Here is a 13593-nt window from a genome sequence, read left to right on the forward strand (position 1 = left end):
TACATGAGGGTGCGGCAGGACGTGTCGGGTGGGTCGGGTGAGAGACGAGGCACACACCACTCGCCCCCCCTTCCACACCCGCCCAGCAACCAGCCATATGCCTTTGAGCGAGAGTGATCCCAGCCAGCAGGCAGCTGCCAGCCAGCTGCCACCCCAGCCGGCACCGTGTCCGCCAGAGCCATGAGCCAGTAGAGCCAGAGTGGGCGAGCGAGCACGCGGGCAACGCGCAACCCACGCGCTCTGCACATGGGCGGCCGCGCGTGCACTGCGTGTGGATTTTGGGTTTTCCATTAGCCGTGTCTCAGATCTCATGTCAACAAGTCCAGGGCTCCAGGTGGGCTTGGCGTGGTCGACCGTTTCAGCACACGCCAAGCGATGTCCATGAATTCTGAATTGACCTCCAGCCAGCCATCTGACGCGCACAGCCTCTCGGATGCATTCAGTCACGTGACCAGCAGCTCATCGAGCGGGAATAGCGCCGTCGGCGTTATGTGTGTGGCCCATGTATTCCCTCACGTGACTTCACGTGACTCGGATCACGCCGTAGGATCACGCAGGCCTCACGTGACTAGGATCACGCAGGTGAGTCAACCCCGGTCAGCTGCAATCAGCTGGGTGCATTTTCAGCAACGTCACTGTAAATGAAGAACGTGGCAACGTCGTGAGTCGCACGTGTTGCGCACGTGAAGCTCGACGCTGCGCAGATCGGGCTATCGGCCACAGGCCCGTAGTTTGTTCTCCCGCTCGATGCCCCAGCCTGCTGAGGTGTCTTGAGACAGATTCCCGTGGCAGCGGGCATGAGTAAGTGGTAGGTAGCATCCTCGTCTTCGGGTACATGCCTCTGTGGTTCTGACTTGCTCACGAGACTGAGCAATCCGTGGCAGTGCGGCCTGCTCTCATATTCCAAAGCCATGTCGACATTAAAAAGGTCCCGACAGCTATGTGGCGTCGCCACTGCAAGAACCAGCACCCTCGTTCTCAAGCTGTTCTCAAGCTGTTCTCAAACTGTTCTCAAGCTGTACTCGACTGGATACAGGGAGGTCGCTTCAATGCACAATACGGTGCGCTCTTTCGGATCTACATGTGAGGACGGATGAGCTCCGTTGCAAAGAACAAAGTGAGGACGCATGTGGCTTTGTGGCGGAAAAAAAAAAAAACGGCCGGGAATTTTGATCTTTGGTCAGCAGTCATCAGTCAATGGTCTGTGACAGGTAGGTAAAAGACAGCAGGGTGGGCACTCAGCAGCGCTCCGTATTCAATGCATGCAGATATTGCATAGAAGGACAGCGAACTTGAAGCAATAAGATGTCCCGAGAATGGTAAAACGCGTGTGGCAGTGGGAGCGTAAATCGGACCATTCCTTCACAGTTGGCGCGACGTTGCTTGTGGCACCTTTTCTGGGAACGGACATAGGTGTCCCCTCCCTTGCTCTCGTTGTCACTGCAGGTGTGTGCGCCTGAGATAGAGGTTGCAGTTACGGACCGGTGATGTCGTCGACGGGCCTCCATGGTTGCGAGGACGGTCTTGGAAAGATCCTTGCTTCGGCGCGTAGCCTCCTTGCGTGCAACAAGTAAGATGGTCTTTGGGCTTCGTCCCTGGAGTGCCCGTGTGTTCGCCGTCAATCTCGGAGAAGGAGCGGTCAAGTTCGTTCTCGCGGTCAAGTTCGTTCTCGCGGTGGAGTTCGTTCTCGCGGTGGAGTTCGTTCTCGCGGTGGAGTTCGTTCTCGCGGTGGAGTTCGTTCTCGCGGTGGAGTTCGTTCTCGCGGTCGAGTTCGTTCTCGCGGGCTAGCTCGGCGTCGCAGTCTCGCCGTCACGCTCAGCGATGGCCGCAGCGGCGTGCTTGCAATGGCTATTCCATGTGTGCCCAGGTTTCAGAGGATCAAACATGACTGTGTCTCTGGTCATCGACTGCAAAAAGGTGGCAGAGGCAGGAATCGTGGCGGCCGACAACGCTGCCATCTGAGGTGGTCGAGCCCCCAAGGTTCGCTGACGGCGCGTTCAATCCACAAGTCTGCGGTGGTGTGGCATATGCCAGTATTGTTGGAACAGGTTCATGGGCCTCCAGAAGAGAGGCTGAGTAGTGGTGGCTTGCGGAAGAGGGTGAGTTAGATGCGTCCATGGCTTCGTCGCGATGCTCTCGATGGTCTTTGGTGACCTCGAGAAGCGGACCTGTTGGTTGTCCTGGTCCTCGTTGTCCGCTTCGCGGTCAGCACGGCTGTGCTTGAGATTAATACTGGAGGAGATGAAGTCGGTGGGAGCTTCCAACCCGATGGGCGAGTTGGTCTGGTCCTTGGCGGCTTTGTCCTCGCTCCCCAGCGTATGTAAAGCTTGGCGGTGGCAGGGTTGGGTCTTCCGCCGGCTGGTTGCATCGCCCTCGCCCTACACCTGGCAGACGAGATCCATGAGCAAGAGAAGAGTGATCTTGATAGGTCTGCGCATGTGCGGGTCTAGCTGGGCGTCGACAAGATAGGAGGTGCGAGGGACAGTGTTGAGGTGAAGCCGATCAGGACGTGGTCCTTGGTCTTGTCCCCAAAGCACGAGTCTTGGCCTACTTGCGGTATCCTTGTGATGTGGGACGTCCTGTTAAACGACATCAGGATGTGAGAGGCGCTCATCCTGAGACGAACCATTCCTCGTCGAGGCGTTGAATAGGGGGAAGCAGCCGAAGTGGACGTGGGAGTCAAAACACTTGGAGGTGCTGGACGACAAACCGAGCGGGAGTTTGTGTCTCGACTGGGGACCGACGGCGGAGTTTGAGAATAGAGGGATTCCGAGGATGAGCGCAGGCGAGCCGAGCTGAAGTGTCACCTCCTCAGATGTTGAGCACAAAAGGTATGGGCGAAGTAGCGACAGTACCCCAGGCTGGAGTCGGGAGTCGATGGTAGGCGGACGGCCGCTTCCACCCACTGAAACGCCGATTGGGATCCCACGTCGGCGTCGGGAAATCTCTTGCCGACAAACGCGCCCTCCTCCGCCTCTTGGTAATCCGACGTGGTGAAGGTCAGCCTTGAATCTGCCCCGGTGGGTGCGTGGGCCGGTTCCGGCTCTTTGTCAGGCTGAAGCTGCTGACACCGCCAGCTGCTGACTGGCAGCTTTGCCCGCTGAAGCGGTTGGGAACGTGGCAGCTGCAGCGTCGGATTGGAGTTGGGGTGGATGTACCACCGTCGAAGCAAAAGGTAAGTCAATTGTCTCCGGCCTTGTAGAACTATGAGGAGTGTCAGTGGCTGCTCACAAGGGTCGTTTGTTAACGGCAATGGCTGTCACGACGAGTTGGAGCACTGCCACGGACACGTACCGTATAGTTGTCTTCCTGATTCGGGTCCAGGGCGACCGAGATCCCGAGAGCTTGTCTTTCGCGTGGTAGACCTGTGGAGGTAATAAGAGTAACGGAGCTCCGCCACAGCGTCAATAGGTGGGACGCTGTGACCCCAGTTACCAGGACAAGGAGGGCCCGCGGCATCTCTACATATTGACGACGCTGCCTCCGCCTGTGGCACTCGGAGCGCAATGGAATTGCGCAACGATCCTGCGATAGCCAGCGAGTCTAAAGCTTGACATGAACCAGCAACACCTGACGGATGGCAAATCATCGATGGCCGACGGGCGCCTGCTGACCACTGACTACTGCCTTTTGGACGCACCTGAGCGACGTGGTTGTGATGCGGTCCTCGGCCGTCTCTGGTCGGCAAAATACCACCATGTGACGTCAATGCGCCACCCCTCGCTACCGTGCTCTCAGACACGACACCACGGATGAGCAAACATCGAGAACAGTTGCCCCCAAGTAGACCAGGAGTGCTCTGAAAGCTCCCAGGGTGTTGGTATTTGTGCCAGGTTGACAAGACAGGTTTGGGCACGAAGACAGCAAGGCACCACGATCTCACCAACACAACCGTCTCCGCGCCGAGCTGTGCGACTGGAATCACCAGCACCCTCGCCACCGCTTGAAACCCGGCGTGGCTCACGGCAGGGAGAACCAGAACACGTGGGGCTCTCATCGAGTCCTTCCACGCTGCAAAGCATCGTCGTGTCGTCATCCTCGTGCTGGCAAGTCAGGTAGGTCTGGAACATTGGTGTGGCTGTTCGCACGTTCGCGGCCGCTCTGGAGAAGCACAGGGCACCGCCGAGTAGGAGCGCAGGCTGGCGTGCTCCACACCTGCCGACGGTTGTAGAGGGGGGAATAGGAACGATCCCGTGAGAGCTGGCAGGTCGAGCGCTTTGCCACACCTTGAGCGTGCTGTTACGATATGATGCATAGAGACGAAGAGAGATACGGATCGCACTCTAGTTAGTGCGAGCGTGCACGCTCGCACCGTACGGAACCAAAATGTGGTCGCGCACGACTGAGAGTGGCACTTGCAACAGAGCGCCGACAACTCGGCTGGAAGGATGACGAGGATGTGTGGCCTGTGGTAAACGAGATGAAGGAGTTCCTACGTCACGGGGTCATCACCAGTGTATAGTTCTGTCACCATTGTACGGATAGTAAGCTCAAGTGCTCAGTGATCTGCACGTGCATCAAAAGCAACTGCATCGGTGAGAGACGAGCTATGAAAGAGGTGGACGAAGGACCTCTAGGACTGGCAGCTGGGCAGTGCGCAGTGCAGGCTGGACCGGGTGAAAGCGTCTAGGCGGTGGCTTGAATCTTGCGCTGGTTGCGGCGCATGTTCTTGTTGTCGGCAGCAACGTAGTCCGTGTTGTGTCACCTTGTCACCGGTGACGACGCCGTTGGTCTTGTTGTTGGTGTGGTCGCCGTTTTAGTAACCCGCTCAGTGGGGGAGACCACGAACGGTGCGGCGCTGGCGAGTGTGCTTGCGGGGAACCTTCGGGGCAAAGAACTTGGGGTCGAGGACGTCGCCGCGAATCAGGCTCTTGCGCGCAATCTTCTGCAACGTGTGTCAGTTCACACATTTATGGATTCAAGTGGAGGAGAGCTCACGTAGTGGGTGTACGTCTCCTTGTCGACGTCGACCTCAGCCACTCCTCCACTCGACTCTGGTATCTGGACCTCTCTCTCACACCATCCGTCTCAACTTTGTGGGGCTCCCTACTTCCCTTGCGAAGGAGGCCCTTGATGGAAACCTGTAACGAGTGTCAGTGTTCCAGCCGTTCTAGATTCAAGAGAAGGAGAGCTCACCTTCTTCTCGTCCTCGAGGACGAGAACCTTCTTGAACTGTCCGGCGACAAGCTTGACGCCGGGGTCCTGTAATGGGTGTCAGCTTTGCTGGGTTGGGTTCGAGACGAAGGGAGCTCACCGTGTCGAAGCGCACATGCTTGTTAGTCGCGGGGTCCTCCGCGAGGGTCTTGCGCTTCGTCGTCGTGTCGGCGACCTGCTGGAGGTGGAGCTTGGAGGGGGGGAGGGGGTTGCCCTTCTTGATGTAGAGGCGCGCGGGCGCAACCTTGATGTCTTGGGCGCCCTTCAGTTGAGCGACACGGCGAGGGAGGGGGCAGATGAGACGAGAAGTGGCGTTCATCTTGACGTTTAAGGTAGATGGACGAACGAATGAAAGGTTATGGGTGATGGAGAGAAAGAGAGAAGACAGAATGCATCTGTGCAGGCATATATATACCTTGCAGCGGGGTCTGCCTGGGGGCTGGGATGACTGGACTGGACAAACACCGCCGACGTGGCTGGGGAGAGGGTGGGAGCGCAGCACGCCCAAGAGCCAGGAGGTTGTGGATCTGTGTGTGTGTGTGCGTACAGGTGTGTGTGGCCGATCCAGACCAGCCACGCCCGGCTCCCAGAGGCCAGAGGCCCACGGTGAGGCTGCAGCCTCTGGCCCCTCTGGCTTCCTGCATGCCGCGTCGATCAGCTGCGCCTGTTACACGGGGGGCAACGTCGGATCGTCGTGTGCGTGTCTACCGCTCCAGATGCGCACACACACGTCACGGCGTCCTGCTCTCCGCTGATCCGCTGGCCGAGTGGCCCGGGCCAAACGGAGTGTCATCGGGCTAAACTGTGACACTCTTTCCAAGGCCATACCTGTGGCAGACAAGGGGTTGGGAAGCGACACGGTATGCGGGGCCATGCCTCTTTCTGCATCAGACACGGCGAGCGGTCAGTATTGAGCAAGATGGAGAGTTTCAGAGCGGGCGAGGGTTAATGTCGGGCAGTGCATCAACCAGCGTCCTGTACACATGAGAGAAGGCGGCAAAAGAAAATCCCATGGCAGCGGCGCAGAACCGTCAGGCAGTACCAGATCCAACGCCCAGGCGCCCAGATGCTGCACATGACGTGCTTCTGTGTCATTTTCTGTAGGACAGCTTTTTAGGGCACAATGGTCGTGCACCTTTCCAATTGTACATGGTATGAGAGCGTGGGATTATCGCTTGTGTGAGGATCAGCAGAACCTTCACACGGTGTGTGGCAGGGGAGCCGCTCCGTCACCAGGCGCAGAGTGCACCGCCTGCTGTCTCTCTGGTTTCTGTCTCGCCCATTGCAAATTGCGAAGGGATCAAGGCGGTTTCCTTGGACATTCCGGTACACTCTGCTTGGTTTGACCGGGCGTGGTGCACAATACAGAGGCGGCAGCCGGCTGCCCGAGTAAGTGTGGGCCGCCGCTAGCTTCATTGTCACGAGCCCCGAAGCCGAATCGTCACGTCAATTCGTGGTGAGGAACTGCTCGGCCACGAACAGAAGCTATCTAGGAGATCCCTATGACGCGGGTACTTAGTATGTGACCACTCATCGTCTCCTGCGACTGCTACGGGCGATGTATTTACCGGCTGAATTTAATGGATTAAATTAGGAAAAAATAGGCAAAAACATTCTGGAGGACTTCCGTTTTCAATGTTATCCTCCCTCGCGGTGACGATAACGCAGGATTCGCAGGATCCAGTCCTTCCTCACTATGACCTATTGGTTGGGCAATACAAGCGACGGCCTCGTCAGTCACATTCGACCTCAGAGCGCCATTTTCATCGGTAGCCAGCGGAGCTTAGGTTGGGTCTGCGGTATTCGGGGGAACAGAAGTGTGGTCTACCTGCTAAACACAGCTAGTTCATCTCCTTTTCCGCCGTATCCACGGTCACTTGCCACTGGTGGAATGACGCCCACATTCATGCACTGCATGCACTGCCCCGCCCCCACGTGCCCCCACAGATCGGCAGATCGGCAGAGGACGAGCACGCCCTTGCGAGAGAGGGGAGGTGGACACCGCCTCTGTCTATAGGCTGGGCGGTCTCGCGGGGATGGGGGGTGGGCTGGTACACCGGAGTCCAGTCAACCACATATATATTAGGCATGCAACTCACCTTCTTTCTCTCTTTCTCTTTGTCTCTTCTTCATTCTTCATTTCTTGTTTTTTTTTACAATCATGTGCACCGGCGCCTGCAGCTGCGACCCCGCGGCTATCCCTCTCCCCCCTTCTCGCCCCTCGTCCCCCTTCAACAAGCCCGGCACGCACCAGCGTGAGGCCGGCGAGGATCTGGAGTTCTGGACCGACACTCGCGCTCCCAAGCGCGGCAAGAACGAGGCGACAATCCTCGTCAACCTCGACGAGGAGTGCTGGCAGCTGGACGACGGCAATGATACCGTGATGGGTTCATCCCACACCTGTTTCAACACCGCCCGCTTCGCCAGCGACGGTGAGGACATCAAGATGATCGGCGCCCTCACCGTTCACCGCGGCTGCCAGGTAAGTTCCATTGCGTTCCATGTTATGTTGCTACTCTGATTGGATTTGGGACTAACACTACAACCGAAGGGTCAGGAGGAGACTGTGACCATGGGTGTTGCCCCCGGCAGCGACGTACGTAGCAATCCACTGCCATTGTGGCCACCCGCGTTCGATGCCGATCACCCAGTCTGCCGCCACCACCCTCGAGGAGCCCGCGACCGCCGATACCCCTAAATACCCCTAACGCCGAGGCTCAGGTAAGTCCATTGCACTCCCCTGTCACTGTGGCCATCCGCCTTCGATGCTGATCACCCAGGCCGAGAACGAGGATGAGCCCGAGGCCGCCAACGCCGTCGCCGCCCACGACGAGCAGGACTCGGATGACGAGGTAAATCCATTGCACTCCCCTGCCATTGTGGCCATCCGCGTTCAATGCTGACCACCCAGGCCGACGATGTCGAGGAGGAGGAGCGCGCCGCCAGCGTCGCCACCTCCGATGAGGACTCGGACGCCCAGGTAAGTCCATTGCACTCCCCTGCCACTGTGCCATCCGCGTTCAATGCTGACCACCCAGGCCGACGATGTCGAGGAGGAGGAGCGCGCGGCCGTCGCCGCCCAAGAGGAGGACTCCGACGCACAGGTAAGTCCATTGCACTCCCCTGCCACTGTGCCATCCGCGTTCGATGCTGATCACCCAGGCCGAGCCCGAGGACGACAACAAGGAGGTCGACGACTACTCGTCGGAGGAGGAGGACACCAACGGCAAGGACGACCCCGCGGTTGACAAGGTAAGTTCCCATGAATGTCACTGCCATTTTGGCCACCTGCATTGAGGACTGACAACCCAGGGCAACGACCCTATCGCCGCTCTGCAGGCTCAGTTCTCTGTCCTGCAGGCCATGATGGGCAACCTTGCCCAGCAGCTGGCCGCCATCACTCCTGGCTCGACGGACTCCGATGTAAGTCCACCGGTATGAGACTTGCAGCTGACGCCCTAATCAGGTTTCCCAGCACCGCACCGTCACGCGCGCGACCCATGAGAAGCAGTCCCGCGGTGGACCCTCGCAGCCAGGAGAACGAGGAAGTCAGTACCCATTGAAAGCCAGCAGCGGCCACGGTTGTATCGGGATGCCTTTCGCGCCACATGCGATCACGAAGAGGATGTAAGTCTTTGCGACAAGAGGGAGGAGGACCTCGTGCGAGAGGCTGTGTCGTGGACTGTGCCCCAGACTGAGTCGCCCCCGAGATCTCCCTCCCTCTTGTCGCAAAGACTTACATCCTCTTCGTGATCGCATGTGGCGCGAAAGGCATCCCGATACAACCGTGGCCGCTGCTGGCTTTCATGGGCTCGGGCCACACCCGCGCCAACACGGCAGTATTTGCCGCTGATGGCCCCGACGTCCTGATGGTGGATGTCCTCCAGTGCCACCTTCGCCGCCGACGGCCCCGACGTCGTCAGCGCTGAAGATCCGTCGTGGCTGCCAGGTAAGTTTCATTGCGTTCCATGTTATGTTGCTTACTCTGATTGGATTTGGACTGACACCGCAACCGAAGGGCCATGACAAGGTGATTCTGGCCGTGGGTGATGCCCCGGTCAACGACGTACGTAGCAATCCCCTGCCATTGTGGCCATCCAGCGTTCCATGCTGATCACCCAGGTCGACGACGACGAGGACGACGAGAGTGTGGGTGCTGGACAGGTAAGTTCCCATGAATGCCACTGTCATTGTGGCCACCTGCATTGGAGACTGACAACCCAGGGCAACGACCGCATCTCTGCGCTTCAAGCCCAGGTTGCCCTCCTCGCTCAGATGCTCGGCGATGTGGGTGAGGAACTTGCCAACCTCAAGGTCGCCTCCACCGCCCCCGAGGTAAGTCCACCGGTATGAGACTTGCAGCTGACGCCCTAATCAGGTCTCCAACAAGAACCACCGCGCCGTCACTCGCGCCACTCAGGACAAGAAAGCTCGCGGTGGCCCATCGGAGTGATCTGTCGAGAGTCTCGTATGGGAGGGGGGCTTGTGACATGTACCATAGTAAAGGCTCAGTGTAGGAGTTGTCGTTCGGCATGATGAATGTTGCTGTCTTGTATGCCAGTCACAGAGCACTGACCACTGATCCCTTGAGGAAGACACAGTCCATGGCCGCCGACTCTAAAAACCGCCGCATCTGGTTTGCCGGACGTGATATGGATGCTATGTAAAGGGCCATCTTCAATTCCATCACCCACCACACATGGTTTCTCTTTTTGTTTACTGGTCTGGGTTATATGTCACTCATGTAAGCCCGGATGCCCATCTCGAGGTGCACGAGAGTTGCGTGACGACCAAGAATGAGTGCGCACCACGAACAAGCTCTAGTACACTCGGCTGGCTTAGCCTCTCACCCTTTTTGTTGCGCAAGTGAAATATCTAGGCACTCTTGTCGCCCTCTCTACAATTCATGCGACAGTGCAGCCAAATACGCTCCGGTAGAACGCATCTCGTCTGCTATTTCAAGGATACTGCATGCCTCTGTGTTTCTGCTTCTGTTCGCTGCTACCCTCGCTGTGCTAGCTGCTTCCTGTCTACCGCGCTTAAAGGTACTTGTTGTCCTTGAGCCACTGCTCGACGTCCTTCTGGTCACGCTCAAGCCAGTCCGAGGCGGCCTGGATGGTGTCGTAGATCTGGGCGACCGACAGACGGAAACGGCGAATGTCCTTGTCCTTGAAGAACTCCTGTACCTTGGCGAGGTCCTCCTTGCTCGATAGCTGTGCAAGCGCGCCCTTGATGAGGTACGAGATACCAAACGAGTCGGAGAAGCGCTTGTTGAGGGCGTCCCAGTTCTCCATAAAGTAGTCGGCGATGCGGCGGCGGGCAGCACGGTTGCCGCCGAGGCCGAAGAAGAAGATGTACAGGTCCTGGTCCTTGACCGAACCGTCGGTGAACATGTTGAAAGTGCGTTCGAGCAGCTTGTCGTCGCGGGCAGCACAGAGGGCGTACATGGCGTCGACCTTGGTGGAAGGGTTGGGGGGCTTGTTGTAAGTGGCGAGAATCTTGTTGTACTCGGCCTCACCACCGTAGCGAACGGCGTTGGAGTAGATGGAGCGCTGGAGGTCGGGAGGGATACGCGAGTCATCGCCGCTCTCGAGGAAGGGCTGGAAGCGAGCGTTGAGCTCGGCAAGGACCTGAGGATCCTCGGCGGCAGCGGCGGTCGAGACGGCAAGCTCACGGAGCTCCTTGACGTCGGGAGCGTCGTCGGGGCCATGCTCGTAGCCCATCTTGTCGACAATGGGACGGAACACCTTGATACGGAGCTTGTTGATGGCGTCGCGGACCTCCTGGGGCTGCTCCCACCAGGTGCCCGAGATCTTGCCCAGGGCACCACCGATCTGGGCGAAGGGCAGGTACTCGGTCTCGGTCTCGGCCATCTCGTTGATGAGGTTGAGCGAGCCCGAAGTCTTGGCATAACCGGCACGCGCGATGCTGGCAGCGTCCGAGACGAGGCCAACGCGGTCCTCGACAGTGAAGTCGGTAGCCTGCTTGCCGAGCTTGGCAAGACGCTCAGGCGAGTACTTGACACGGTAGACACCGACGGTGTCGGCGTTGAGCTTGAAGGTCTCGGCGCCCTTGACATCGTAGACAACCGAGCGGTCCGAGAGAACAGCCTTGTGGTCGACCGAAGCCTTGCCGGCCTCGACGGTCTTGACCTCGAGGGGAACCCACCAGAGGACCTCGTCCTCCTCGGGCTTGACGTCGCCAGTCGAGAGGAAGCGGTTCTGGGTAAGCTTGATCTTGCCGTCACCCGACGACTCATCGACGGTGATCACGGGGAAGCCGACCTTGAGGGTCCAGTTGGCCATGATCGAAGCAACGTCAAGACCCGAGGCCTCGGAGATACCGTCCCAGAGGTCCTTGGTCTCAGCGTTGCCAAAGACGTGCTTCTTGAGGTAGATGGACACGCCCTTGAGGAACTTCTCCTCGCCGACAACGCCAGAAAGCATGCGGAGGACCGAAGCACCCTTCGAGTACGAGATCGAGTCGAAGATCTGGTTGATCTGGTTGGCATCGGGGCAGTCGACCTCGATGGGGTGCGACGAACGCTGCGAGTCGAGCGCGAGAGCTGAGGTAAGGTGCGAGTTGAGGAACTCGGCGCGGACCTTCCACTCGGGCCAGATACGGTCGGGGATGACCAGCTCACCCATAAGAGTGGCAAAGGCTTCGTTCAGCCAGAGGTTGTCCCACCACTTCATGGTGACAATGTCGCCGAACCACATGTGCGCGAGCTCGTGGCACTGCACAGTAGCAACACGCTTCTTGGCGGAGAGCGAAGACTTCTCGGGGTCGTACAGGTAGGCAGTGGTACGGCCAGTGATGAGACCCCAGTTCTCCATGGCGCCGGCGTCAAAGTCGTGGGCGACGAGGGTGTCGAGCTTGGGGAGCGGGTAGGCAATGTCGAAGATCTCCTCGTAGACGGGGAGAGCCCACTTCTTGATGTCGAGACCGAACTGAGCCTGGCCAATCTGGTTGGGGGTAGCGTAGATCGTGAGGGGGACGGTCTTGCCAGTGAGCTTGGAGTGGTGCTCGCTCTCGAGCTTGGCAAACTCGCCGCACGCAAAGGCGACAAGGTAGGTCGAGATGAGAGGAGTCTTCTCAAACTTGGTGATGGTCCAGTTGCCCGACGAAGGGTTGGCCTCAGTCTTGCCCTCCGTCTTGCCCTCCGTCTTGCCCTCAGTCTTGCCCTCAGTCTTGCCCTCAGTCTTGCCCTCCGTCTTGCCCTCCGTCTTGCCCTCCGTCTTTCCAGAGGCGTACGAGCGGTTCAGGAGCGAGCCCAGCTCGTAGGTCTCAGTGAACGCGTTCTCGACAGTAATGTTGAGAGCGGGCTTCCAAGGCTTGACCGAAACGGACGGCATGTTGGCGAGGACGGTGTACTTCTCCTCGGCAATCATCGAGATGGTGAACTCGGACTTGAGGAGGGGCTCGTCCCACGAGGGGAAAGCACGGCGAGCGGCCGTGGGCTCAAACTGAGTGAGAGCGTAGCTGAAGAGTCAGCGACAAGTGACGATGAAAACAGCGCGTGGCTGCGTTGGTAGTTGGTGGTGACATCGCACCGGGGTTGCAGGTCCCCGTCCTCGACAGGGCCAGCCAGCTCACCAGCCAGTCTGCGCTGCTTGAAGCCATCCTCGATCACACTCACATGGGGGTGTTGCCCGCCTCGTCCTTGTCGCCGTCACTCTTGTAGTAGCCGACCATGTTGCCGCCGAGCTCGCTCTCCCAGCGGAGGAAGAGCTTGACCTTGGAACCCTGCTTGAGGGAGCCGCCGGGCACGTTCGAGAGATCGACACGGCCACGCTCCTGGTCCTCGTCGACAGTCAGGGCCGAGACGGGGATCTGGACCGTCGCGGCCGTCTTGAGCTCAGTGGCCTGGAGCGCAATGTGCGTGACCTTGAGGGAGGGGTGGAGGTTGAAGGTGATGTCCTTGGTATCGGCCAGGATGTCGAGCGAGATCAGGCCCTCACCGCCAAAAGTAGGAGGCGAGGTCGAGAGGTCGGTCTTGAACGCCAGGTCGTAGTGACGAGGGTAGACGGTGGTCGGAAGACGGTACTCGTCGGGCTTCTTGTCCGAGACGGCGGCGCCGCCAGAGATAGACTCGGCCATCTTGTCAAAGTCGTCGGGTGCGCGTGAGCAGAGGCAGAGGGCGCGGGCGCGGCTGCGGGAGATGGAGAGGGGGGAAGTGGTGGTGGGAGTGGAAGGAGCAGAGACGCGGTGGGGAGCGAGCCAAGAACGCGAGAGCGGCGTGGAGGTGGTTGCGACGGACGACTGTGGAGGTTGTGAGTTTCACTGGCTCGTTTTCTCATTTCTTCACACGGCGAGCAACGAGCGGACAGTGTGCGATACGTACGAGTGCACGGGATGCGTGTGGGATACGCTTAAATGCGAGCTGGCGAGCAGTGATGGGCCAGAGCCGTGCGGGGGTGTAGAGCATATAGATGAAGG

The 13593-nt window shown here is 58.8% G+C and overlaps 4 protein-coding genes across 4 annotated transcripts; 1 reads left to right on the forward strand and 3 right to left on the reverse strand.

The window, feature by feature from the left end:
* Positions 1-2378: 2378 nt before the first annotated feature.
* On the reverse strand, positions 2379-4036 carry EHS24_008064 (uncharacterized protein; the record flags this gene model as incomplete). The annotated part of the gene is made up of 4 exons (XM_028623391.1): positions 2379-2579; positions 2627-2795; positions 2907-3204; positions 3295-4036. 4 exons carry the CDS (start codon positions 4034-4036, stop codon positions 2379-2381), a joined length of 1410 nt encoding a protein of 469 aa, XP_028476324.1.
* Positions 4037-4768: 732 nt separating this feature from the next.
* EHS24_008065 (uncharacterized protein) lies at positions 4769-5473 on the reverse strand (the record flags this gene model as incomplete). Its single annotated transcript, XM_028623392.1, has 5 exons — positions 4769-4885; positions 4939-4994; positions 5051-5081; positions 5137-5202; positions 5255-5473. The coding sequence occupies 5 exons, from the start codon at positions 5471-5473 to the stop codon at positions 4769-4771; spliced, it is 489 nt and encodes a 162-aa protein (XP_028476325.1).
* A 1842-nt stretch (positions 5474-7315) lies between these two features.
* Positions 7316-9607, forward strand: EHS24_008066 (uncharacterized protein; the record flags this gene model as incomplete). Its single annotated transcript, XM_028623393.1, has 14 exons — positions 7316-7636; positions 7706-7750; positions 7870-7875; positions 7935-8006; positions 8066-8134; positions 8193-8258; positions 8317-8406; positions 8467-8577; positions 8621-8702; positions 9042-9103; positions 9173-9220; positions 9277-9318; positions 9379-9489; positions 9533-9607. The coding sequence occupies 14 exons, from the start codon at positions 7316-7318 to the stop codon at positions 9605-9607; spliced, it is 1200 nt and encodes a 399-aa protein (XP_028476326.1).
* Positions 9608-10193: 586 nt separating this feature from the next.
* Positions 10194-13582, reverse strand: APE2_2 (Aminopeptidase 2 mitochondrial; the record flags this gene model as incomplete). The annotated part of the gene is made up of 3 exons (XM_028623394.1): positions 10194-12636; positions 12794-13416; positions 13499-13582. The coding sequence occupies 3 exons, from the start codon at positions 13580-13582 to the stop codon at positions 10194-10196; spliced, it is 3150 nt and encodes a 1049-aa protein (XP_028476327.1).
* Between the last annotated feature and the right edge of the window lie 11 nt (positions 13583-13593).

The sequence above is a fragment of the Apiotrichum porosum genome (assembly GCF_003942205.1).
Source record: "Apiotrichum porosum strain DSM 27194 chromosome Unknown scaffold_6, whole genome shotgun sequence".
NCBI classification, from domain to species: domain Eukaryota; kingdom Fungi; phylum Basidiomycota; class Tremellomycetes; order Trichosporonales; family Trichosporonaceae; genus Apiotrichum; species Apiotrichum porosum.